The sequence below is a fragment of the Paroedura picta genome, chromosome 3 (genome assembly GCF_049243985.1).
Source record: "Paroedura picta isolate Pp20150507F chromosome 3, Ppicta_v3.0, whole genome shotgun sequence".
Classification (NCBI taxonomy): Eukaryota; Metazoa; Chordata; class Lepidosauria; order Squamata; family Gekkonidae; genus Paroedura; species Paroedura picta.
Genome location: NC_135371.1, coordinates 63,824,799 through 63,852,380, shown reverse-complemented (window position 1 = coordinate 63,852,380; position 27,582 = coordinate 63,824,799). Strand labels below are relative to the sequence as shown.

The window sequence follows — 27,582 nt, the reverse complement described above, 5'->3', positions numbered from 1 at the left end:
CCATTTTTCCTGTTCTTGTCTCATATTTTTTCAGTCTTAATAGAACAATCAGTTTTAGGTGTCTGTGGGAGTGCGCCAAGGTTGTATTCTTTCCCCCTTCCTGTTTAACTTGTATGCTGAGATCTTTATGATAAAAGTTTAAGAATAAAAAAAAAGGATCCCGAGCGGACCGCCCGCATTGCAAAATTTTTAGCAAAGGTTTTTAGTAGTAACTCCCTGTTTTTAACAAAATTGAGTAACTCTGCCTGACTCTTATAATTGTACCATTTTGTATCTCCTTACCTGTATTGTTTTTTACGCCAATAAAGGCTTTTTGTATCTATCTATCTATCTATCTATCTATCTATCTATCTATCTATCTATCTATCTATCTATCTATCTATCTATCTATCTATCTATCTATCTATCTATCTATCTATCTATCTATCTATCTATCTATCTATCTATCTATCTATCTATCTATCTATCTATCTATCTATCTATCTATCTATCTATCTATCTCTAAGAATCAAACACTGAAATTAAGATAGGATGAAGGAATATAACTAATCTTCATTATACTGATGACACTACTGTCCTATCAGAAATTAAGGAAGACCTAGAACAGCTGATTACAAAGGTCAATGACATAAGTAAGAAATTTGGCCTTTCTTAAACATTAAAAAGACAAAAATGACCACTGCAAAAAACAGACACATCACAATAACGATCGATGGTGAAAAAATCGAATGCGTTCAAGAATTCCTTTTTCTTGGATCAGAAATTAATGTAAGTGGTGATCGCTGTATGGAAATAAAACGTCAAATTGCTCTGGGTTGCTCAGCAATGATGAGTTTGAACTGAACGTGGAAAAGCAAGGACATAATCCTGCTTACCAAATGTAGATTTGTTATATCTATCACATATACAATAGCCACTTATGGCTGTGAAAGTTGGACAATGAAAAGTCGGAGAAGAATCAATTCATGGACAGCAAAAGTCACAAACAAGGAAATACTACAGCACATAAAGTCTGATATATCACTGGCAGGCAAAATCATGAAACTCCAGCTCACTTTCTTTGGCCATATCATGTGATCCAAATCAATGGAGAAAGCAATTATACTAGGATTGGTCAGTGAAAAAAGGAAAACAGGCTGACAAAGAACACGGTGGTTAGACATGATTGGAATGGACACTGGCCAGAACATTGCATGCCTGAGGGAGGTGGTACAGGATCAGGGATTGTGGCAACAGCTGAGCGATGGGATTGCCAAGAGTTGGACTCAGCAGAATGGCTGACAACAAGAAGCTATCTTATGCATTTCCATTAGAATTACCCATGAAGCATAATTATTAGCAGAAGTTTTATTACAGGAAAAATTCCATTGAATTACAGTAGCAATAGATTAATATTTATTGTCAATAAGATGCAAGTACTAAGAGACTGGAGCAAATTTTATTTTAGCTTAAGGCCTCTGTAATACTGGTGATTTAATGCAGCTTGCCTGTGACCTAAAATATATGTTAACACATTGGCACTCCCAAATCATGACTTCCAATGAATGAGTAATAGAAAATAAAAACAGATATGTCCACATGTTACTATTTTTCCTCCCCACTACAATATTGTTGGTTGAGACAACATCCTTTTTTCCAGCTACATTCTACCAAGGCAATATGGGTAGCAGTGCCCAAAAGTCTCACCAGAAAGTATAACTTGTGTTATAAAGAAAGGATAAAATTTGTTTATCAGAAGTAATCTTCCTGGTTCTGTTGTGCTAGTGCAGATTATCTTGAAGGGACAAGAGCTTTTTAAAATGTGTCTTCCTTCCACTCTGCCTTCTTTCTTACAGTGCAAAGTGTCCACAATAGGATATCGTTCATCCTGTTATTACTGCAGGCTCCCAAGAGATGGTAAGTCTACTTTCATTACAGTGTTGTTTTTTGTTTTTGTTTTTTTACACTTATCAGCATGCTTTCTCAAGTGATGAGGAATTGAATGGAAAGTAATAGAAAATATTGGCACTGTTATTAGGCCAAGTAGTCTGTTCTGAAGGTCTGTAAGTTAAACCAAAGTAAAGAAGTTGGAAAATAAGCATTGGCTAGGGAATTTTTGACATCCCTAGAATTTGCATAATTCTTGCTTGGAAAGGATTTTTGGCTTCGGATAGAAGACCCTTGGATGAAACTTTAGTGATTCTGTATTTGTAGTACAAGCACTGCTGAAGTGTGAGTAAGGGAGAAAAAGATCACAGCAACTGAAAATGACATGCTGTCCTCTTGTGAAGATACTCTTATCCCATTTGTGCCAATGTTTTTTGGTATCTCCTTTTCTGGGAGACATCTGCGAAATTGTGAGCACTTATTGGTGACATCTACGTATACCTTAAAACAGCAAACTGCTTAAAAAGTAGTGTTGAGATTGAAAGAGAACAAATTTATCTTATTGAAATAATTTCATCCATACTTTCTTAGTGATTGAAGACAAGGTTGGAAAAGGGGAACAAGCGTTACCTGAGGAACCCATGCCAGAGGAAGAACCTCTTGAGAATCCTGTTCCTCCCCAGGAGCCTCCTCAGAAGCCTGCTCTTGAGCAGAAATGCCAGCCTCAGGAACCTGAACTAAGGAAGAAGGATGAAAGCAGAGACCAGTGGCCTTCACAGGAGAAGAAAAAACATCCAGAGAGGAGCTCATTCCGGAAGGAAAACCAAGAACATGCTTCAAGAAGAGAAACTGCAGAGATCAAACATCAGGAGGATGAGAGTAAAAGTAAGCTTGATTATTTTGATTACATTTACAGCTGCTTTGTCTTACTGAGTTTATAGTGGATGCATGGATTTCAGTCAACTGAACCTTATGAATATTTGTTATTGAGGGCCATTCCACACCCGGAAAATATAGTGAGTCACTTACTTTTGCAGACGTCATATTTTGGATGTTTCAAATGACGTTGTCTGCATCCAGCTTCCCAGCAGAATACCAGCAGCTACATTCTCCAATTTAAAGTGCTATCTCGTTGCTCCAGCCAGGCGGTACAGAAAAAAAAATTCCCCCAATTATTATTGTGATTATGATTATGATTGTGATTGTGATTGTGATTATATTTATATTTATATTTATATTTATATTTATATTTATATTTATATTTATATTTATATTTATATTTATATTTATATTTATATTTATATTTATATTCATATTCATATTCATATTCATATTCATATTCATATTCATATTCATATTCATATTCATATTTATATCCCGCCACTCCCTTGCAGCTCGTGGCGGGTAACAATATCACAACTCCCCATTAAAACCCCATAAAAACAATAATAACATTGCCAATATTACCGGCATGGCAGAATGGCAGCTCAACTTCCCCCCCCCTCCCTCCCACTAATAACGGGTGGAGAGGAGGTCCTGATGATGTTTTGCTTCGGGTCCAGAACCCGAGTCCCTGGGGGAGAAGATCTATTATCAGCCTCGGCCTCAACCATAAACCTGGCGGAAGAGCTCCGTCTTGCAGGCCCTGCGGAACGTTGAAAGATCCCGCAGGGCCCGCAGTTCTCCCGGGAGCTCATTCCACCAGGTCGGGGCCAGGACCGAAAAGGCCCTGGCCCTGGTCGAGGCCAGGCGTGCCTCCCTAAGGCTGGGAACGACCAACAGATTTTCACCCGCAGAGCGCAAGGCCCTGCGAGGGGCATAGGGCGATAGGCGGTCCCTCAGGTATGTGGGTCCCAACTCGCATAAAGCCTTGAAGGTTAGAACCAAAACCTTGAACCGGATCCGGGCAGCAATTGGCATCCAGTGCAGCTGCCTCAGCACTGGTTGGATGTGGGCCCTCCAAGATGTGCCAGTGAGGACCTAGCAGCTGCGTTTTGCACTAGCTGAAGTTTCCGGATCAAGGACAAGGGAAGGCCCGCGTAGAGCGAGTTACAGAAATCTATTCTGGAGGTGACCGTTGCATGGATCACTGTGGCTAAGTGTTCAGGGGACAGGTAGGGCGCTAGTAGTCGAGCTTGGCGAAGGTGGAAAAACCCCTGGCCCGCTACTTTTTTGACCTGCGTCTCCAAAGTCAGGGAGGTGTCAATGGTCACACCCAAGTTCCTGGCCTGGGACGTGATGGTGAGTTGCGTCCCTGCCAGGGTGGGTAAGCGCGCTTCCTGGTCCTGCCCCCTACGTCCCAGCCACAGGACCTCCGTCTTGGAGGGGTTGAGTTTCAGGCGACTCTGCTCGAACCATTCTGTCACTGCTTCCAAACATCTGGCGAATGGTTCCGGGGGGGAGTCCGGGCGGCCGTCCATGAGGAGATAGAGCTGGGTGTCATCAGCGTACTGGTGGCAACCCAGTCCAAAACTCCGCACCAGCTGGGCCAGAGGGCGCATAAAGATGTTGAATAATGTGGGGGAGAGGACCGCGCCCTGAGGGACCCCACAAGGGAGTCTATAGGAACGCGAGAACTCATCCCCCACTGCAACCCGCTGGGTCTGGTCCTGGAGAAAGGAGCGTATCCAGCGTAACGCTGTGCCCTGTATCCCCGTGCCGGCAAGGCGGTGGACCAACAGCTCGTGGTCCACGATGTTGAAAGCGGGTCCAGGTCCAGGTCCAGAAGAACCAGCACTGCCGACCCGCCCTTATCCAGCTGGTGACGGAGGTCATCCAACAGGGCGACCAGTACAATCTCCACCCCGTGGCCAGGTCGAAAGCCAGACTGATATGGATCGAGTGCCGAAGTTTTTTCCAAGAATGCCAGGAACTGGTCTGCTGCGGCCCTTTCAACCATCTTGCCCAGGAACGCCAAGTGCAACACTGGGCGATAGCTGGCGGGGTCCCGCGGATCCAGCGTAGATTTCTTCAGGAGAGGGTGAACCACTGCCCCCTTCAGCTGCTCAGGGAACTCCCCGGACTCCAGGGAGAGGTTGATAATGTCCCTGAGCTGGCCTGCTATCTTCTGGCCGCCTCCTTTGAGGAGCCATGATGGACAGGGGGCAAGGGGGCAAGTGGTTGCCCTAACCGAGCCTAGCAACTTGTCCACTTCGGATAAAGAGAGCCGTCTGAAGCCATCAAACGTCACCTCCAAAGGTGGCCAACAGGCCTCCAGTTCGTTTACTGTATTAACTGTGGTGGGAAGATCGCGGCGGAGAGACGAGATTTTGTCCGCAAAATAGCTCGCAAATGCCTCACGGCCGAGTTCCAATTTGCTATTATTTTGGGGCCCCTCAAGGGCGGTAAGGAATCTAACTACCCTAAATAATTGGGACGGGCGAGAGCTTGCCGAAGCGATTTCCGTGACAAAAAATTCACGTTTTGCCACTTTCTCCGCCATCTCATACGCCCTCATAAGCGTGCGATAAGATGTTCTCATAGCTTTGTCGCGAGTCTTCTGCCACACTCACTCTAATCGTCTCACATCCTTTTTCTTCTCCCATAGCTCCCCGGTGTACCAGGGAGCCCGTTTGAGTCGAGGGAAGAGAGGACCTTTAGGGGCGATCTCATCTATAGCAGCTGTCAGGCGGGACTGCCAGTCCGCCACCAAAGCCGCTAGTGAGTCGCCAGGAGGTATCGGGTCCCGCAGAGCATTCCAGAATCTAATTGGATCCATAAGTCTCCGCGGGCGGGCTAGAATGCGTCCGCCGCCCAACTGGGGGGCATGGTATCCTGAGCCGGGCTCGCAGGGCATAGTGGTCTGACCACGGCACAACTAGAGCTGTATCCAGATCCACCTCTATCCCAGCGCCGAAAATCAACTCGAGTGTGTGGCATGATGGGTTTGCCCGGCAACAAATTGGGAAAGCCCCAGTGTCACCATGGATGACACCAGGTCTCCATCATGGACTGAAGGGGGTGCGTCCGCGTGGACGTTGAAGTCGCCCAGGATCAGAAGCCTGGGGTACTGCAACGCCCAGGCGGCCGCCGCCTCCAGCAGGCGGGGCAGGACATCTGGCGGCGCATTGGGCAGACGGTATACCAACCAGATAGCCACACTTTCGACCGAGTCCCATCCAATACCGACACACTCCACTCCACTGATTTCCGGCGCCGGGAGAGCCCTGCAGGTGAGGACCTCCCGGACCACAATTGCCACCCCCCCTCCCCTCTTGTCGTCCGAGATTGGTGAAGGACCGAGTATCCTGGTGGGGCTAGTTTTTTCAGGGCTGCTGACTCGCCTTCCCTCACCCAGGTCTCGGTCACGCAAGCAAGGTCCGCCTTCAACTCCGCGATGAAGTGTTGCAGAGTCGAGGCCTTGTTCTTAATCTACCGTGCGTTGCACAAGACCAATGTTGGACCCTTTACCCTAGCCTCCACCCTCACATTCCTGGGGATGGGACGGAGGTTAGAAGGGGATCGAGCACAGCCAGGGCGCCGGCCGTGTCTCCACGGCTGGGTCCTATACGGCAGTGGTCCCCAACCTTTTTATCATTGGGGACCACTCAACGCCGGGGACCACTCACTGGGGACCACTCAACGCCTTTTACTGAGGCCCAGTGGGAGGGTATTTTACTCCTCTACTCTCAAGCACTGCCCTAGCGCTCTCTGATCGCTATGGTAATGTTTAAACATCCCTTCAAAATAAGATACAGCATGCCACAACAATGAAGTGTGTTGTAAAGGGCTGGGGGGAGATGAAGTAAAGGGCCGGGGGGGGGGGAGAAGGCGTCCTTTGGGGCCTACCTCCAATTAGTCGAAGGACCACATGTGGTCTGCAGCCCACAGGTTGGGGATCGCTACTATACGGGACACCAGTGCTGATGCACAAGCATCCTTCTCAACCTCAACCTCAACCCCCCCAAAGGTGAAAAAATTACTTCTCCTAAGCTTCAAGGCTGGGGCGTGACATTAAAATAAGCACTATTCATCTATGAGTAGATGCATGGACATATCAATGGAAAAGTTTCACTTCAAAAAGAAAGATCTCTTTCCCTTTAAAACTGGAGAGAAAGGTGATTGGCTTGCTGCCATGATTGACAGGCAGGGAGAGACTCGTGATTATAGCAAGTCCCTCTCCTCCATTTTAATCAGCCATGCGGCGTGGCAGGATGCAGGAGAAGAAAGCCAGAAAGCGAGGAGGTGAGGAATGGGGGGGGGGGATTTTTTATAGCGTTAAGCCATTGCGCTGGCTTAACGTTATTTTTTTAGAAGTGCAGAATTGCCCTGAGAGTCAAGTGCATGGTGAGGTAAATGTTCAAGTATACAGATTCCTGAATATCGTTTTTTTCCTTTCATTACATTTCACAGCAATTATATTAAAGCGCATACCTCGCTTCACCCCTCCAGAAGTCATTGTGGGTCTTCTGGCACCGTATGTACGCATCTCCACTTCAAGCGTGCGTGTCATGAAGAATAAGGCTGGTCGGATGGGCCACACGTATGGCTTCATTGAACTGGACTCTCATGCTGTAGGTTTCCATTGTTATACTATACAACATGTTAATGCTTTATTGCTGCTATGCAAATTTTCCCATATGTGAAAACCCCTCTTTTGGTTTCTGGTTTTGATTTAGAATTCTCATAATAACAGAGTTTGTAAATTTGCTCATTTCTGCCTTTCTTATCTAAGGCTAGCAGTTAGTGTGAACTGCTTGGTAACCTGATATTGAATCACACTGTAGTGTATTATTCCTTCTAAATACATTATACCCATTAAACTGGCTGTTTTAACTGAATCAAAGCTATTTGTGCAGATTTAGTTGTACTGCAAGCAGTACCAGGAAGTGATTTCTTTTCTTGGGGGGGCGGGGGAGAACATAATACCAAAACAGGCATTACTCTTTCATTTTATTTGAGTCCAATGGTACCTTCAAATTTTGTTCTGCTACTTCAGACCAACATGGCTATCCACCTGAATCTATCTTCTGTTTTATGTAATACAGAATTCCAGCATGTATGTTCACATGATTGTTGCCTTCTGTTTAATATTTTATATTCTATTACATAGACTTCATGACCCTTACAGTTGTACTGGGACTTGGCTGGATTCTTGAATTTTTAAAGATTGGCTAACATTGGTATTAGTTCTGCCATCTTATTATCCTATAGATTAGCGATCCCCAACCTGTGGGCTGCGGACCACATGTGGTCCGTCGACTAATTGGAGGTGGGCCCCGAAGGACGCCTTCTCCCCCCCCCCCGGCCCTTCACTTCATCCCCCCCCCCAGCCCTTTACAACACACTTTGGGTGTCATTGTCTCCCATCACTCCCAGATGGGACTATCTTGTTGCAGAGAAACAAGCTCAGGGTTCCCATTGATTTGTCATTGTCATGAGTTAAAATTTCCATGAAAATAAAATGTTCCTTATGTTCATTGTTGTGGTGTGTCTGTATCCCTTACTTTGAAGGGATGTTTAAACATTACTATAGTGATCAAAGAGTGTTAGGGCAGTGGTTGAGAGTAGAGGAGTAAACTACCCCCCCCCCCCACCGGGCCTCAGTAAAAGGCGTTGAGTGGTCCCCGGTGATAAAAAGGTTGGGGACCACTGCTATAGATAGCTCCCAAAGAATATAGGACTCTTTCCATCCTCCTAGTTCAGTACAGATACCTGGATTAGTCTATTGAGACCCTTCCCTCACATCCTGAATAGTTCCCACAGAATGTGATTATCAGATATCTGCAGTACAGTCCTGTGCAAAATTGCTTCCCTCTAAGTCCACTGAAGTAGATAGGCTTAGACTGAGGGTGAGGGGGAACTCTGCATAGGATTTCACTGTTTGTTTCTAAAGGTCTTAGAAGAGCTACATTATGCAGATTGCTTTGGAGAGATGAAGAAATATACCAAATGGTTAAATAAATAAAGGGACCACCTAACCAGATCACAATGATCTTTTTTTCCTTAAATATATTCTTCCTTCCTCAGGAGGCGCTTCGGGTAGTGAAAAGTTTACAAGACCTGGATCCCCCAATCATCCTTGAAGGCCGTGCCGTGGATGTAAACCTAGCTACAGGAAAGAGAAGGTAGTAAAGACTTTACTAAAATGTCTACTACAGCCTGTCATCTTTTACATTGATAGATGACTATGTATGCAAATCAGTGCCTAAATACAAGTTGGAAGGGAAGTTTTGTGTAGAGATGGACAGGATCTGTGGTGTATCCAGTTTATGATTCAGTAGAATGGTCCTCCGGATTGCTAGAAACAACAAACCCATGGGTGGTCTCCAGATGATGCTCCTCACCTGCCCTCCCAAGTTTGGTGAAGATGGGATTTACAGGATTCAAGTTACAGCTCCCAAACAAGGTGCTCCCAGAAAAGTGCTTTCTGTGGAAATGACAGGCCCAGGTTCAGGAGTTATAGAACAGATTCTAGAGACATCAAACTCACGGGGAACCTCCCTGTGATACTCCTCTATATGCCCAGCAAGGTATATGCTGATGAGCTTTTGGGAGCACTGCAGGTGCAAGTTCAAAAGTATATAGAATGGACCCCCTACAAGCTACATGCACTAAACACAGGCTGGAGAATTCTGCCGCTCCCCTCCTGATTGCTTTGAAATTTGTTAAATATTTTGATTGAGTGGAGATGACTCTCTGAAAATATATCCATTCACAAACTGCCACAAACGGGTGGAAAATTTGTGTTGGTTGACCTGCCACGAACTTCAATTTGTGAACCATGAACTATCCAAACTTCATTGTGAACTTCTGTCTATGAGCCAGTCCGTTTGTGAGCCAGTTTGTGCCCATCCCTAGTATTGTCTGTGTTATTGTTGACAAAAACTTAGGTTGCAACATTATTGATATTATCCTACCTTAGGCTGAAGGGGGATATTTCAGTCCCCATAGGCAGAGACAGCTGATCTTTGAGGTAGGATGACCTAGTTTCGAAGTTTGACTTTAGCACAGTTGCTGATATTTTGAGCTAAGTTACTCATTTACCCCCAAACCCCCCCCCCATACTGTTAGTGTACAGAGGAGAGTACTTTTATTTCTCCTTCCCTGTGCTGTATTGGGAGGTGGGAGGTGGAAATGCAGGAATATATGCTTCATGCCCTTTACAATCCAGTTTGTTCTTAGGGCTGGAGCATATTAATATTTCCCTGGAGCCTTCTATAGTTCAGTGATCACACAGTTTCATCTAACTATATTCTGACATTTTTCTCTTTATAAATTTGTAAAACTAATGTCTCTGCATACCCCCCCCCCCAAAAAAAAAACCCTGCGTAGGTTCCAGCCTTATCTGTGGGTGCATCTCTTTGGTTTTCTCAGGTCCATTCCACACATTAAAAGAAACTGTTAGGCCAGTGCAATGGCGTAACACTAAAAAAACACGTGCCTCCTGGGATTCCTCACCTGCTGGCATCTCTGCTTGCCGTCTAGAGCTTCCTGCCATTTTGCATGCCTGCTTGAAATGGCGGAAGAGAGGAACGTACTAGACACGCTCCTCTCTTCTGCCTGTCCATAAGGACAGGCGGCCAATCACCTTCCTCGCTCTTTAAAGGGACCATGATGCCTGCTATTTTTTGTTTATTAGACTTATTTGCTTAAACACATATGCATTAATTCATGGATGCATAGGGCTCCGTTCACTGCAATCCCTCTTGCTATCTGGAGTCTTGAAGCTTAAAAAAAAATGGCGGGGGCGATTTGTTTTTTGTTTTGTTTTGTTTTCTGGGGAAGAGGCATGATTTATGGGCAAACTGGTGGGAAAAAGTTTATTTTGTGCTCTGTCTGGGTGATTGTGTGTTGCTCCAAGCTAGAAATCTCGCTACTTCAGCCACTTTGTTAACACACATGTCTTGTGGGAGTGTCTTGCTGGCTGCTCTCATCCTGCTAGTGCTACATGGCAGAGGTAATCCAGTTTTGTGGATTCCCCTGCAAGCACTTTAAAATGGAGGATGTAGCTGCCAGTTTGCAGATGTAACGCTGGATGTTTATGATGTCATGCAAAACGCCAAAATATGGTGTTTGCAAAGGGTAAGACTCTCACCTTTTTAATCGGTGCAAAATGGCCCTTAGTGAAAGCACACTTCTAGTTTAAGAGTATATTAGAGGAAACATGTTGAGGGGCCAAATGGAATGGGAGATGGGAAACAGTTGTCCCTCCTCCACAAAATATCACTCTCCAGGACTCTGTAAGCACTCTATCATGAGCAGACCAAGTTCCTGTCATCCTCTCCTGTATTTCCCCACACCCTTAACTGACATTTGGTTATGTTGAAAATTTGGCACAGCTTCAATCATGATTGCAAAGAAGTATCTGTATTAGGCTGTCATAGTAAAATAAAAGTGAAGTGATACCTTAAAGATGTTCAACATTTATTTCAGTATGAGCTTTCATGAATCACAGCTTACGTCTTTAGATATCTGAAAGGCAAATCATACTGGGGATTTTTCTTAAGAGGAAGATTATGTGAGGAACAGAGATGAGGCACAGAGGCTTGGTGTGAATCCCACCATGACTCTTGCAAATGTACGTTTCCAGTGTAAAGGGGAAAAGGAGAATCAAGATAGAAAAGTTAGGTATGAATCCCATTATAAAACAACTAAGTAGTAGTTACACAAAATGGATGATGAGTGAGATTAGAGATTCAAGCAGATAAATAATGTGATGAGGCAGGATAAATTCTTGTATCTTGTAATACAAGGACAAGTTAGTATGATAAAATGTTTCAAGGTTACAAGGTTAGTATGATAGAGAATAGTCAATGTAAATTTCTAAGAAGTTATGCCCTGTGGAACTATTTGCGATTGTAGTATTTAATGTTTTGCTTCCTTTTTTTTACTTTAAAGTGATATATTATGATTGTGCTCTCATTCAGTTTCTCACAGAGCAGATAATACACTGGAATTGTTGATGTTAAACTGAATTAGAAGCATGCAATAAGGAAACGCTGTATCTTTGAATTAATTGATTAAAATGGCTTTCTCCCTACTCCCATTTTTTCTTCTTGTTGCTAGAAATGAATATGGTGATCAGGGGGATGTTACACGCTACAGCCAGGTAAGTCTTACGGTGTAATGTGTGATAGTATGCAGAGGGAATTGATTGCTGCCTCCTGGTGGTGCAAATGACCTGTAGGCTGCTGTGTTTTCTTTTTACTAGCTGCAAAATATTTTCAATTTTGCCTGCGCCTTTATAGTTTGATGGAACATTCAAACCTATACTAGAGAATGAATGAGCCACCAGCACTGTTACTTTAGAATCATAGCGTTGGAAGGTACTTTCAGGGTCATCTAGTAAAACCCCCTGCCAAATGCAGGATATTCACAACTACCTGTCCACTCACAGTGACCCCCAATTCCATGACCAGATGATGTCCTCGCCCCCCCCCCCAAAAAAAAAATACAATCCTTGGCCAGTCCGGTCTGGAGGTAATTCGCCTTCTGACCCAAAAGTGGTGATTAGCATTTCTCTGGGCATGCAAGAAAGATACATAAAAACCAAGCTCAGACACAATCCCTTTGGCCCACCCACCTACAATCTGCCTAAATTCACAGAACCAGCATTTCTGTGAGTTGGCTATCTAACCTTTGCTTAAAAACTTCCAAAGAAGAAGAACCCACCATCTCCCAAGGCATCCCGTTCCACCAAGGAACCGCTCTACCTGTCAGAAACTTCTTCTGGATATTAAGATGAAAACTGTACAGCCCAAAATCCAATTTGCCTTTTTAGCCACCAAGTCACTCTGCTGACTCATGTTCAGTGTATGGTCTACTAAGACTCCTTGAGAGCCAGTTTTGTGTAATGGTTAAGAGTGCGGACTTCTAATCTTGCATGCTGGGTTCGATTCTGCACTCCTCTACATGCAGCCAGCTGGGTGACCTTGGGCTTGCCACAGCACTGATAAAACTGTTCTGACCAAGCAGTGATATCAGGGCACTCTCAGCCTCATCCACCTCACAGGGTGTCTGTTGTGGGGAGAGGAAAGGGAAGGCAATTGTAAGCCGGTTTGAGCCTCCTTCGGGTAGAGAAAAGCGGCATATAAGAACCAATTCTTCTTCTAGACCCTTCTTGCACATACTACTGCCAAGACATTTGATTTTTCCTACCTAAATGGAGAACATTATATTTTTCAATATTTATCATAACAATAAGGGGTTTAGGAATAGACTAACAAGTTAAATACATTGATGTATTTAGGAAGTAGCTATGTTGGGCTGAAGCAGCAGAACAATGTTTGAGTCCAGCAGCACTTCTAAGACCAATGAAGTTTTATTCTGAATATGGGCGTTCATGTGCATGCACATTTCTTCGGATAAATTGAAATAGAAGTCATCAACCATTGCATATAGGTAATACCAGGAAGAGCTAATTAGAGTCAAGATGCATAACTGAGCTCTGCTTATATGTAATGGTTGATGATTTTTGTTTCAACATATCTGAAGAAGTAAAGGTAAAGGTAAAGGTATCCCCTGTGCAAGCACCGAGTCATGTCTGACCCTTGGGGTGACGCCCTCTAGCGTTTTCATGGCAGACTCAATACGGGGTGGTTTGCCAGTGCCTTTCCCAGTCATTACCGTTTACCCCCCAGCAAGCTGGGTACTCATTTTACCGACCTTGGGAGGATGGAAGGCTGAGTCAACCTTGAGCCGGCTGCTGGGATTGAACTCCCAACCTTATGGGCAAAGCTTTCAGACGGCTGCCTTACCACTCTGCGCCACAAGAGGCTCTATCTGAAGAAGTATGCACGCGCAAAAATGTTTATGCACAGGGTAATACTTTGTTAATCTTAAAGGTGCCACTGAACTCATGCTTTATTTTATATTGATTTAGTGTTTGTCAGTTTATTCAAATGTATTACAAATACTACCTGTGTAGGCCTGTCCCTGATATAGATTACCCATAGCTAGGTCAACACTGGTTTAGTTAACCACTTGCATCACAGAGAACACGTACCAAAAAAAAGAAGAAAGAAATTTGATCAGACACCCTCATTTGTTGTACAGAAACTAGCTGACTACCTTTATTCTATCTTAGTAGATCTCTCTTCTTGGTAACCAACTAATGGAATCTGAACATCTAATCATAGATTTTTTTCTCAGCAGAGCCTCTAGAAATGTTTCTCATACATCTTACTGCAGATTTTCAGAGCAGTAAGCCTTTAATCTTGAATTAATTAATTAACTAACTAATAACATTTGTATACTGCCCACCCCTGAGACTCAGGACAGTTCACATAGAACGTAAAGCAGTGGTCCCCAACCCGCGGGCCTTGGCCCAGTGCCGGGCCGCGAAGGCCATGGCGCCGGGCCACGGCTCCCTCTCCCCGCCCCCCCCCCGCAGTAAAAAACTTCCCGGGAAGCTTCTTACTGCGGGAGGGGGGGGAAGAGGGAATCAGGGCCACGGCCTCGCATTGCACATGCGCGGCCGGGCTGCGCATGCGCACATGCGCCATGTGCTGCTGAAATGCGCGAAATGCATGTGCGATTTCAGCCATGCATGTGCGCATGCGCGGCGGGCGCGGGCGGGCAGTTGCCCTGCCGGTCCCCAGCCTCAAAAAGGTTGGGGACCACTGACGTTAAGAACAATACAATGAACTAATTTTTTGTGTCAAATAGAATACAACAACATCAGAAGATAACAGTTTAAACAGGATAACAATCAGACAGGTCCATGGTTTAGTTCAGGTACATGGATTCCTGGGAGGGAGTTTCTGGAGCCAAGTGGGTGTTGCTGATTCCGGTCGACCTCAACCAAATGCCTGGCAGAAGAGCTGCCTTTTGCAGGCCCAGTAGAACTGTTTTAGTTCTGTCAGGACCCTGATCTCCTCCAGAAGTTCATTCCACCAAGTGGGGGCCAGGACAGAGAATGCTCTGGCCCTGATTGAGGTCAAGTGACCTTCTTTTGGGCCAGGGATCGCTAGCTAGTTGGTGGTGGCAGACATAAAGCTCTTTGAGGGGCAAAGGCAGAAAGGCAGTCCCTGACCACGTATGGCCTTGAAGGTGTTTACCAGAACCTTCAGCCTGGTCTGGAATTTGACTGGGAGCCACTGATGCTGATGGAGGATGGGCCAGATGTGGGACCTCCATGGTGTTGCTGTGAGGACACTGGCCACTGTGCTTTGGACCAGCTGTAGTTTCTGGATCAAGGTTAAGGGCAGGCCTGCATAGAACGAGTTGCAGAAGTCCAGTCTAGAGGTGACTGTCGCATGGATCACTGTGGCTAGATTTTCGGGGGCCAAATAGGGCGTTAGTAGTTTTGCTTTTGGAGTAGATGGTAAATGCGCTACCCTTGTGATCTGAGGTTCTATTGAGAGGGAAGCAACTAGAATCACGTCCAGGTTCCTGGCAGAGTGAGCCACTGAAAGCTGCAACCCATCCAGGGTGGGCAGGCACACTTGCTCCTTTGGATTCTGTGTTTACCTTGCGTACCGTAGTTCTTCCTCCAGTGTATTTATTCTGCAACTACAGTTTTTAAAAATGCAATTTACTAAATCGGGTTGGAATGTTACTTGTGATGTGTGTGTGTGTGGGGGGGCGGTGTCCAGAGTTTCTTAAAAAAATTGCACAGTTGCCCTATTGCAGCTGCACAGTAGCATCCTTCAAGTGCCTTCCATATACCATATTTGCCAGCGTATAAGACGACCCCCCAACATTTCCACTCAAAATATAGAGTTTGTTATATACCCAGCCCACCCCTGCATCTCCCTGTGACCGGCACTAGTGTGCAAGTGCGCATGTGCAAGCTCTGCATAGACAAGGGGCGGGCCGAAGCACCGCTGCTTCCCGTCGAGCAGAACGGGCCGGTCATGCTGAAAAGGCCGGCACCCCTGTCTCACTGATGATGCTCGCCGCAGCTGCACTGATGACCCGCTGCGGCCGTGCTGGATACTGCGCAATACTGGATGGAATGTAGAATGAGGTGGGCGGGCTTCGGGAGGCCACTATGGGCAGCTAAGTCTATCCCAACTGAAGTGCACCTGGCGTATAGGACGACCCCCCCCCCCACTTGGAGGCATGTTTTTCAGGGGGGGAAAGTTGTCTTATACACCAGCAAATACAGTAAATCCTTGTCATTCAAGTTTTGTGCATGCATCTTAGTGTTGGTCAGTTGAATTAAAAGGAACAGAAAGGAATGCAGATGAAAGGGGGGGGGGACCTGATGTTGAGACTGACCAGACTTTTTGAGACTGACATGCCCTATTTTCCACATTGCTGAACACTAGGGGATTCACTACTATGTTATCAGCTACTGTGAAATGAGCCTCTTGTGGCGCAGAGTGGTAAGGCAGCCGTCTGAAAGCTTTGCCCATGAGGTTGGGAGTTCAATCCCAGTAGCCGGCTCAAGGTTGACTCAGCCTTCCATCCTTCCGAGGTCGGTAAAATGAGTACCCAGCTTGCTGGGGGGTAAACGGTCATGACTGGGGAAGGCACTGGCAAACCACCCCGTATTGAGTCTGCCATGAAAACGCTGGAGGGCGTCACCCCAAGGGTCAGACATGACTCGGTGCTTGCACAGGGGATACCTTTACCTTTACCTTTTACTGTGAAATATGGGAAAGAATCACACAATCTTGTAATATGACAGAATATGTTATGTGTACAGAATGTTTGCTAGAACCCACTGACACTGGCATTGCAACCTGTGGTTTTGGGCAGTATGTGTGTGCGTGTGGATTTACCTGTGCAAAGTTGGCTACAATTCCACCATGTTTGCACAGGGCAGCAATTTATTGGGGGGGGGGGGGCGGGAATCCTTGGTCAGAAACACTGGAGAACTTTTGTTAGTCTTCTGCCACTAAACCAGAACTTCCTGCTCTTCCTTCCAGATTTTTGACACTTTTTCTTTGTGATTCTCTAATCTGATCTTGTACGCTGATTGTGATCTTGGCAACTTTTTAGAACCTGTCCTGTGCAGATACACTCTGTCCTTCAGATTAATTTTTAAGTTTGCAGAAGGTTCGTGTGGTTCATCCATCATTTTAATGTTAAGCTTCTAAAGACTGCCAAAATCCCCTCCTCAAAAAAACTTTGTTCACTAACGCATTAAAAGGAAAACTTTTTCTAAAGGTTTAGGGTTCTCATCCCAATGTGTCTTTCTCTCTAATAATCTTAAGTCAATTTAATTCTGCGCTGACAATTTCCCTCCGTCATTTTTTTGCAGCAGCACTGAAATGCTTTTTTTTATTGCACTGGGGACACTGCTATTTGTCTCCTCTCCAATTCTTCTTTCAAGTCAAGCTTGGTGTGTAATAGTTAGGGGCGCCGACTTCTAATCTGACGAGCTGAGTTTGATTCCCCACTCCTCCACATGCAGCCACCTGGGTGACCTTTGGCTTTCCTCGGTACTGATAAAGCTGTTCTGACCAAGCAGTAATATCAGGGCTCTCTCAAACGCACGTAGTGTCTGTTGTGGGGAAAGGAAAGGGAAGGTGATTATTGTAAGGTGCTTGAGACTCCTGGTAGAGAAAAGCATGATATAAGAACCAACTCCTCCTGTTCTTCTGTATACTCTTTATTTACCTTTAGCTTGGAAATGAAGGGGAATTTTGATATAAAAAAACACTCAGAAAACTCAGGGAAACAGTAACCAGAAAGCAAACTGAGTGCTTAAGGGAGAAAAATCAGTGTTGACTGACTAAGAAAACCCAGTGGACATGCTCAGTGAAAGTGAGGAAAAATACCCATGTGTAATAAGCCTTTGTTATCTGAAGTTGGAAGACGTGACTTTTGATAAGTCATGTTGTACCCTTATGCCTGATGTTTGCAGTTAACACACAGAAAGTTATGTGTAATAGGAATAGAATCATTCTTGTGGCTCAAATAATAAAACATATATATTCAATATGACACTTGATTCTTACCATACTTCTGCAAATATCTATTTTTTGAAATTAATGTAGTTAGAAGTTAAGTCAATGGATTAACAGAACAGGTGTGTCAGATGCTTAAATACTATGGCAGACCATAAATTACACTCCACACAAACCTTCTATTAGAAGGCACCTTTGTTTGCTATAATCACCCAGGAGATACTCGAGGTAAATAGACTTGCTTTTAGTTCTAGTTAAGAATTATACTATAGCAGGCAAAGCAGATGGAAAGATTCAACCCTGACAAAATCACCAGGGATGCATATTGGGTTTTTCCCCTTAATCCCATGAGCAGTTCTACATGATGAGACAGTTTACACAACCCTTAAGAATCTCAGATTTTTGCTGCCACCTGTATAAGGCACCCTATCCATCCAGCAGCAAGGGGAGTGCTCCACGTTATAGCTGAGTGGTGGAAGGCATGCTGCTGGGGGGAAAGCTATTGGACTCCCCCCTCTCCTTCAACAATTCAGCCCTGCAGATACAAGAACTTGGTGGAAAAGGAAAATTCCAGCTCTATGAGGCAAACCTCATCCCTGAAGGACGGAACAATGGAGAAGCTCTCCCCCGGACTAAAGCTACGGGGATTTTCTGGGACTTAATGGATTTGCAGGAAAATATCTAACCTTCTGTCTGGGCTCAGAAGTTTGCATCCTCTGGCCACCACAGCCATTGAGATGGAACCAGGTGTGCCTGGGCTTTGGTGCAAAGAGTATGCCAGTGGGGGTGGAAAAGGTGAGTGCAGCGATCCGGCGGACTGGCTGATGCCGAGGAAGCTTTGCCTGTGCTGGCGTTGATCAATATGGGGACTCCTGTTGGGAGGAGGTCCAGCGGAGGAGTCCAGGGATGACCCTACACTGGGAGCTTCTGAAGCAGGAACTGGCATCATGGAGATCTGTGGTGGAGTAGGAGAACTCTGCGCTACCTGCTGGTGACTGGAAGAATTGAGGCAGGAAGAAATACTCTGCTGCCATCTGGTGGCGGGTGGATTGGTTGCGGTCTGGTCTAGAGTGCCTAAAGAATGTTGGGGGGCGGGGAGTTCTTAGTTAGGTTGGTAGTACTAACCTTAGTTAGTTGGCTGGGTGTTGGGTGTAGGAGAGCCGCTGGCGACAGGGGGATTCCGGCCCAGTGCCCAATTGAGGGTTTATTAGTTAGCTGCTAGATTAGGTTAGGTTGGGGGTGGGATTGGAGGGAGGGTATGGTTTGGGTGGGATCTAGGAGAGGGGGTGTAATATTAGTGCAGCACTAGGTCAGTTTTAGACTAAGGTTAGACTGTCTCTGATGGGTCCACCTCAGATTGGTGGGAGAGGGAGAGTTTCGGGAGGGGACCCAGCATGGAGAGAGGATTCCAGCAATTCTAGGCCAAGGGAGATATAGCACTGGGGGAAGGTTCAATAATGGGACAGTGTCCAAGAGGGCCCCAGCTGTGGGGTTCTCACAGCCTTCAGCCTGATTGATATACGTGCTGCCCTTCAAACCTCCATCCCATCCCCAGATCTGGGGGGAGTGGGCTAGGGTAGAACCATTGCTGATGCTCTGCGACACTAGGTCAATCAACAACAAATCCTCAACCTTGTGTAATTATTTCGCAAGGCATGATGTTGACTTAGTGTGCATGACCAAAACCTGGGTGTGGGAGGGTGAAAGAACTGACCCTGCCTGGGTTTTCGTTCTTTCATCAGCCTTGGCTTCATAGTGTGGGGGTCATTCTGGTCCGGGAGGCTTATTCCCTCAGGGCTCTCCCAGTGCCATTGATTCTGGGGGTTAAATGAGTCAGTTGAGATCATGGTCATCTGGGTGGTGTACCGTTCACCCACTGCACCCCTGGATGCCCTGTCGGGCCACCTGAGTATTGCAGTTCCCTAGAATTCTGAATCTGGGGGACTTCAACATTCATGCTGACTCACCATCCTGAGGACTTGGTCAGGACCTGATGTTGGCCATGGTGACACTGGGGTTCTCGCAGTTTGTTGCCAGCCTCACCAATCAGGCTAGCCACATCCTTGATTTGATCTTGGATGTTGGGATAGAGGTAGATCTGGTGGCAAATAATATCCTCCCATAGTCAGACCATAGTGCCTTGGAGGCCTGGCTGAGAATACCACCTCCTCCTTGTTTGAGTGACAGGCATATTTTAGTCTCTCTGCGGAGACTTATGAAGTCCGAGAGATTTCTTGGACCCGATGCCCTCCAGCGTCTCGTTGGCACCCTTGGTAGAGGACGTGCAGTCCTGCCTGATGGCTGCTATTGACAAGATTGCTCCTACGCACTCTCTCTGCCCCAAGCAAGCCCCCTGGTATTCCCTTGAGCTTCATGAGAGGAAAAGGGAAGTAAGACAGCTAAAGTGAGTGTGGCAGAGAAGTCGCGGCAAGGTGGCAAGAACATCTTATTGCCTGTTTTTGAGGTATTATTAGATGATGGTGAAAGTGGCGTAGTATGACTTTTTCGCTGCAGAAATCGTGTCTGCTAGCTCTCGCCCAGCACAATTATTTAGGGTAGTTCTGTCTCTTACCACCCTTGAGGAAGGGCGCCAAAATTGTAGTAAATTGAGCTTGAGCTGTGAGGCATTAGTGAGCTTTTTTGTAGACAATGTCTTGACACTCCACCAGGAACTTCTTGAAACAATTGATACAGAATGTGAGCTGTTGTGAAGGGTAACATTTGATGGCTTCAGACAATTCTCTTTAACCAAAGTGGACAAACTGCTGAGTGCAATGAGGGCGACCATGTGCCCCTTTGATCCCTGCCTTCATGGTTGCTCAAATGGGATGATTGACGGATAGAAGGCCCTTTGAGGGAGATTGTGAACCTCTCCCTAACATTGGGCCCTTTGCTCTGCCAGTATGAATCTGCTGGCTGTCCCAGGTCCCCAGAAAGTGTGCCTGGCCTTGACCAGGGCCTGGGCCTTTTAAGTCTTGGCCCTGACCTGGTGGGAAGAGCTGAGGGCCCTGATGGAGATTTCTGGGTTCTGCAAGGGCCTGTAATACGGAGCTCTTCCACCAGGCATTTGGTTGAGGCCAGGATGATTTGATCTGGTCCCTTCCCTCCTCTTTATAACCTGTACTCCCCTTTTATAATCTGTACCCCCCCCCCCAGGCCATACATTGCTTGTTTCAGCTATCGGGGCAACTGCCAGCAGAAGGGTTGAGAGTTGTATGAGAGAGTAGGTTGTTTTTGTTGTGGCCATCAATTATATCGAGTTTTATGCTGTATTTATATTTTATGTAAATCGCTACAAGCCAGCTGGGCCAAGAGTGGCAGTCTATAAATAAAAATAAATAAATGAAGAACAATCCATCTGTATCTTCTGATACAGATCATGTGATGGGAGATAATGATTGCAACAAATATTTTCATAGAATAGAATCGTAGAATAATAGAGTTGGAAGGGATCTCATGGGTCATCTAGTTCAACCCCCTGCACTATGCAGGATATTTTATATGTGTTCTTTAAAACAGTGGCCACCAACCTCCAGGCTGCAGCCCGGTGCCAGGCCGCAGCTCCCTCTCTCGGCCCCCCCCCCGCAGCGAGAAGCTTGCCAGGCCGCGAGGAAATCGGCCTCCGAAGCGGCTGATTAGCTTGCGGCCTGGCTCTTGCTTTGGAGGGGGGAGGGAGAGTGAAGCGCGGCCGCCAGTACGCTGGCGGCGCAAACACTCGCAAGTGGCAGTTTTGTGCATGCGCAGCGCCACCGCACATGCGTGTTTATGCTCCCAGTGGCGGCGCAAACATGCATGCAAGGCGGCGCTGTGCATGTGCACATGCCCAGTGCTGCCACGTGTGCACGTTTGCGCCCCTGCCAGACACAAACACTCATGCGCGGCAGATCCACACATGCGTGTTTGCGCCGGGGCTGTCGTGCATACTCGGGGCCCGGGTCACCCTCTCCCCCCACCCCGTTGCAGTGGTTCGCGGCAACAACTTTTTTTCATCCTCTAGCTTTGCAGACGTTGAAAAGCTAGTCAGATCTCAGTGAAAAGTGTTTGATGTCAGCTAATGACTTTGTATTGGATATGCAGTAAAAGCAGCAAAGTATATGTTGATATTTTCATATGACCTTTACATAACTCAGCTTGGAATGCTTTGGTATAGTAGGGAAATGTGAAAAAAACTTACTTGAGGTCTGTCTTCCTTGATTTTTTATTTGATCTTTTCTATATTCTAGGGCAGAAGGGGCATGAGAGACCGGAGGGGTGCTGAGTCCCAGAAACGAAGATCAGAATGTAAGATAGATCATGGTTTCCTTGTTACCATAAATCGTAGTCCTTGATGCTCTTTGTAACTGTGAAAAACTCACTATTTTCTGTGATTAGGACTTAGTGATCCATGAGTGCAAGGATCAGAGACCTTTGCTGTGTTTTACTTCCTCAGCAATCCTCTTCACCTCCAGGAAACATAGAATCATAGAATCATAGAATCATAGGGTTGGAAGGGGCCATACAGGCCATCTAGTCCAACCCCCTGCTCAACGCAGGATTAGCCCTAAGCATCCTAAAGCATCCAAGAAAAGTGTGTATCCAACCTTTGCTTGAAGACTTCCAGTGAGGGGGAGCTCACCACCTCCTTAGGCAGCCTATTCCACTGCTGAACTACTCTGACTGTGAAAAACTTTTTCCTGATATCTAGTCTATATAGTTGTACTTGAAGTTTAAACCCATTACTGCGTGTCCTCTCCTCTGCAGCCAGCAGAAACAGCATCCTGCCCTCCTCCAAGTGACAACCTTTCAAATACTTAAAGAGGGCTATCATGTCCCCTCTCAACCTCCTTTTCTCCAAGCTGAACATTCCCAAGTCCCTCAACCTATCTTCATAGGGCTTGGTCCCTTGGCCCCAGATCATCTTTGTTGCTCTCCTCTGTACCCTTTCAATTTTATCTACGTTCTTCTTGAAGTGAGGCCTCCAGAACTGCACACAGTGCTCCAGGTGTGGTCTGACCAGTGCGGTATACAATGGGACTATGACATCTTGTGATTTTGATGTGATGCCCCTGTTGATACAGCCCAAAATGGCATTTGCCTTTTTTACCGCTGCATCACACTGCCTGCTCATGTTTAGTTTACAGTCCACAAGTACCCCAAGGTCTCGTTCACACACAGTGCTACCTAGAAGCGTATCCCCCATCCAGTTGCATCTTGTTCTCATTTGCCCATTTTTCCATTGTGTTCAGATCTCGTTGAACTCTGTCTCTATCTTCCGGAGTATTTGCCAGTCCTCCCAATTTGGTGTCATCTGCAAACTTGATGAGTAGTCCCTCCACCCCCTCATCTAGATCATTAATAAATATGTTAAAAAGTACCGGACCGAGCCCTGAGGTACCCCGCTACTCACCTCTCTCCAGTCTGATGAAACACCATTGACAACAACTCTTTGAGTGCGGTTCTCTAACCAATTCCCTATCCACCTAACTATCTGAAAATCCAGATTGCAGTCCTTCAACTTATCCATCAGAACATCATGGGGAACCTTGTCAAAAGCTTTACTAAAATCCAAGTAAATGACATCAACCGAATTTCCCCGATCCAGCAAACCTGTTACTTGGTCAAAGAAGGAAACTAGGTTGGTCTGGCAGGACCTGTTGGAGACAAATCCATGCTGACTTCCTTGGATCACCAAATTGTCCTCCAGATGTTTGCAGATCGCTCCCTTTAATATCTGCTCCATTATCTTTTCCACAACAGAGGTCAGACTCACTGGTCTGTAGTTTCCTGGGTCATCCTTCCTCCCTTTTTTGAAGATCGGAATAACGTTTGCTCTTTTCCAGTCCTCCGGGACATCTCCAGTCCTTAAAGAGGTTCCGAAGATGATAGACAAGGGCTGTGCAAGTTCTCTGGAAAGTTCTTTGAGTACTCTCGGGTGCATTTCATCCGGACCAGGGGATTTGAACTCATCCAGTGCAGCTAAATGCCTCTCGACAACCTCTCTATCCATGTTAACCTGCCACCCAGACACTATCCTTTGGCTACGGCCATCTCTAGATGTGCCTAAACACTTTGACCTGTGGGAAAAAACAGATGTAAAATAGGCACTAAGCCTTTCTGCTTTCTCTGCATCTTTTGTTAGAGTTTGTCCATCCACACCCAACAGTGGGCCTATTGCCTCCTTTACTTTACGTTTGCTCGTCACATAACTGAAAAATCTTTTCTTGTTACAATGGGCTTCCCTGGCCAATCTTAGCTCACTCTCAGCTTTGGCCTTTCTGATGACTGATCTACAGTGCCTAGTAACCTGTAGGTACTCTTCTTTAGAGCTCTGTCCTTCCCTCCATTTCCTGAACATTTTTCTTTTCTTTCTTAGTTCCTCTTGAAGTTCTCTGTTCATCCAAATAGGCTTCTTAGAGCTCCTGCAGTGTTTTCGTCTTTCTGGGATAGTCATTGATTGAGCATGCAATAGCTCTTGTTTGAGTAGCGCCCACCCTTCACATGGTCCCTTCCCTTCCTGCATTCTCGTCCATGGTATGACACTCATCATGTCTCTGAGTTTATTAAAGTTTGCCCTACAAAAATCCAACATCCGCGTCTGGCTACAAGCTACCTTGGCTCCCTATCTCAAAAGGAATTCTATGAGGACATGGTCACTTCCCCCTAAGGTCCCCACCTCCTTCACCTCATCCACCAACTCTTGCCTGTTGGTCAGTATTAAGTCCAGTATGGCTGAACCTCTTGTGGGTTCATCTACCATTTGATAAATGAAATTGTCAGCCAGGCAGGTCAGAAAGTTACATGACTGAGGATGCTTTGCAGAGTTTGTTTCCCAGCACACATCTGGGAAATTGAAGTCACCCATGATGACAAGGTCCTGCCGCTTGGATATTTTCTCAAGCTGCTCACAAAGTGCAGCATCCACATCCTCTCGTTGGTCAGGCGGTCGGTAGCAGACACCAACCACCACACTGTTTGTTTTCCCCTCGCTTATTTTCACCCAGATGCTTTCCACTGCAGATATGCTCTCCTTCACTAGAATTTCCTGACAGGTAAGCCCTTACCTCACATACAGTGCCACTCCTCCACCTCTTCGATCTATTCTGTTTTTTCTGAACAGTTCATATCCATCCACCATTACATTCCAGTCATGAGAATCATTCCACCAAGTTTCTGTGGAAACATGATTTCTGGGCTTGGGGGGCTTCATGGAGGGCAGTGAAAAGGTAAAATCACCTCTGCTGATAGAAGGTGAATAGACAGGTTCACTCCCTGACTCATATAGCTATCAAAACCCTTTAAATATGGAAGTGTTAATATTTTCAGACTAGAAAAAAACCCTCATTACCTGTTAATCTGAGATTTTTCAGGGCTAAAGAAATTGCTTTCCATTGGCAGCTTGTAGTAATGGAGAAGGAGGCAGTTCTTCCCTTCTCACAGCAGCTTCTGGTGTGTTTTATTGACGAGGGTTTTCAAAACAAACAGCAGTCTGGTGGGGAAGGGAAGTGTGGAATCTGCTCCTCCACCTCTATGGCTGATTCCGCACAGGCGGAAAAGGCCAGAAAGGTACGCATATGGAGGCAGCGCTAATCCCCAAATCCACATGATGTTGCTGCCGGGCTGGTGCCCTCCTGGGTGTGCTGCAATTGGGCCCTCAGTAGCCATGCACTAAGGGAAAGTGGGAAACGCCAAGGGGCTTCTGGGTGCCCAATCCGTGGCACGCTCATGTCGACAGGAAGAGCTGGGTCGGGAGGGAGAAAACAGTGCCCTAGTCAGCTTTGCGGTGCCATGGGGTGGGCTGAGGTTTTTGTTTTTATTTTACAGGAAGTTGGAATTGGATCACACCTTCCTGCAAAATAATGCCCCCCCCCCAGCTACCCCCCATGCAGCGGAACCTGTCTGCTACCGGGAGGGGGAGACACATTTCAGCAGGGGACCAAGTGCCCCGCTGAAATTTGTCCCCTACAGGGACACAGAAGGCTGCAGAGCATGCAGTGCTGGTGCAGAAGTGGGCTATATGAGTTTTCCCTGTGGGCTCTCCTGGGCCTTATAAAATCTCTGGATTAAAGATTTTATCATCCAGTGTCTTTCAGGGCTACAATATGCCTTTCAGGACTAGAGTTACCAGGAGATGGGGTGCATTAGATAGCCTTAGGCAGCATGCTTTGGGATATTGTGAGATGCTACGTTTATTTTTATATATTTTTGGCATCTTTTGGATTGTCTGTTTCAGGCACCAAAATGTCTTAGATCATCTTTACTGTATTTAAAAGATATGTGAGGTATATGGAAAAATGACTCTTGGTCTTATTTCTTCCCCTTCAGCTTCTTCTGATGTGTCCACATTCATATACGATCCAGATACTGGAAATTATTTTGACCCCATATCTGGAGTTTATTATGACCCTAATACTCAGGTGAGAACATGTATACCTATATTCTTCCCTTGTTGATAAGGAGATGGCAAGAAATATTGGGTTGGAGTCCAGAATCTGCCAGCAGGAAATGTCTGACAGCCACAGTTCTTTCCACCTCTCCCTACTTCTAGCAGTCGTTTCTGATCCTGGAAAAGTTTATTCCTAGGACTGCAAGACTCAAGTGGAATGAGGTTGAGTGGGGAGGGGGGGAAGACGGTAAAATTGTGCCCTTCAGCCTTTTTTCATGAGCAGCTTTCACTCCACACAGATCCTTTGACACCAGATGGATAAACTTTCCCAGGACTGAAAATGACTGCTGTGGGCTGGAGACAGATGGGAATCTTTGTGTAAACCATACAGGGTCCTTGGGCTGAATCTAGCTCATTGTTTTCTAACAAGATAACAATTTTTCAAAAATGTTTTTGTACAAATATATCTTTCCAGAGAGAAGTACCAATGGGTCGAGATGCATCTCCTCCACCACCACCTTCTCCTAGTCGAAGGAGGCGTAAGAGCCAGGAGTGGAATGAAAGAGATGAGATATCTAGCAGAGATAACAGAGACAGAAGAGAGAGACACAGAAACAAATCCTCCAAGGTAAATCTCAGTGTCACAAAACCTCTCTTGTGAGCTATGCAACCAGCACAGTCTTGGACTGTCAGTAGGATACTCTTATTGACTGTCTTCGCAACCACGCAAATCTGGAAGCATATATGATATGCAATAGGAGACCATGGTTTCCTTTCTAACTTACAGCTCTTTATAGTAACACAAATTAGTCTTGGCCAGAGAAGCACTTTTAACCATGGAACAAAGCAGAATACAATTTTTTGAATGGAGTATACAGTTTTATGATTTCTTAGGAATAATATATTAAACCTAAGAACATACAAACATTTGTATTTTTTAAACTGTATTAAAATGTTTTTATGCCACATTTACAGCCAGTCTTCAGGGTCCCAAGATGGTGCCATAGAAAAATTATAACAGTGAGAAACATTTATGATTTAATAAAAACACATAATGCCAGAACCAGGGAGGAGGGACAACAACCATTTTTGAAGATAAATCAAATAAAAAGACTTCACCTGCTGGTGAAAGGCACCAATAGAGGGAGGCAGTATGAATTGATCTGCCAAGATGGAATGATCAAGTGCAGAACATTGTAACTTGCATGGAAATTCAATAAGGCCTCATCTATTAGTATTGGAGAAGAAAATCTTTGACTCTCCAGAGCAAATGAATGCACAAGCTACAGCACTCTCATCTGTGATAGGTTACACAAAACTTATTTTTCTTCTGGTTCAATTCTATTGGCTTCCTCCAAAATTTCAGCATTCCTGGAGAAAAAATGGGTCTGAATACTGGTATGGTATTTGGATCTGGGATTTTTTAGGAATCCTGAATTTTTGGGGGTCCAATAGATCCGAGAAGAAAAAAGAGATATTTTTTAAAAGCCAAGATCAGCCAGGGTGTGGGAATGGAGAGCTACCTGCTGCCATGGCCAATCCCAGCCTGCC

The 27,582-nt window shown here is 45.6% G+C and overlaps 1 protein-coding gene across 3 annotated transcripts in view; it reads left to right on the top strand.

Annotated features, from left to right (window-relative positions):
• The window catches only part of RBM6 (RNA binding motif protein 6), a 94,170-nt gene that overhangs the window by 47,257 nt on the left and 19,331 nt on the right, over positions 1 to 27,582 (top strand). For all 3 annotated transcript variants that reach the window (XM_077326029.1, XM_077326031.1, XM_077326030.1), the window contains exons 8-15: positions 1,836 to 1,896; positions 2,458 to 2,751; positions 7,219 to 7,379; positions 8,836 to 8,933; positions 11,875 to 11,917; positions 21,893 to 21,950; positions 25,971 to 26,062; positions 26,507 to 26,659. In XM_077326029.1, the coding sequence (XP_077182144.1) occupies positions 1,836 to 1,896; positions 2,458 to 2,751; positions 7,219 to 7,379; positions 8,836 to 8,933; positions 11,875 to 11,917; positions 21,893 to 21,950; positions 25,971 to 26,062; positions 26,507 to 26,659 (960 nt within the window). The remainder of the gene's footprint in view (positions 1 to 1,835; positions 1,897 to 2,457; positions 2,752 to 7,218; positions 7,380 to 8,835; positions 8,934 to 11,874; positions 11,918 to 21,892; positions 21,951 to 25,970; positions 26,063 to 26,506; positions 26,660 to 27,582) is intronic.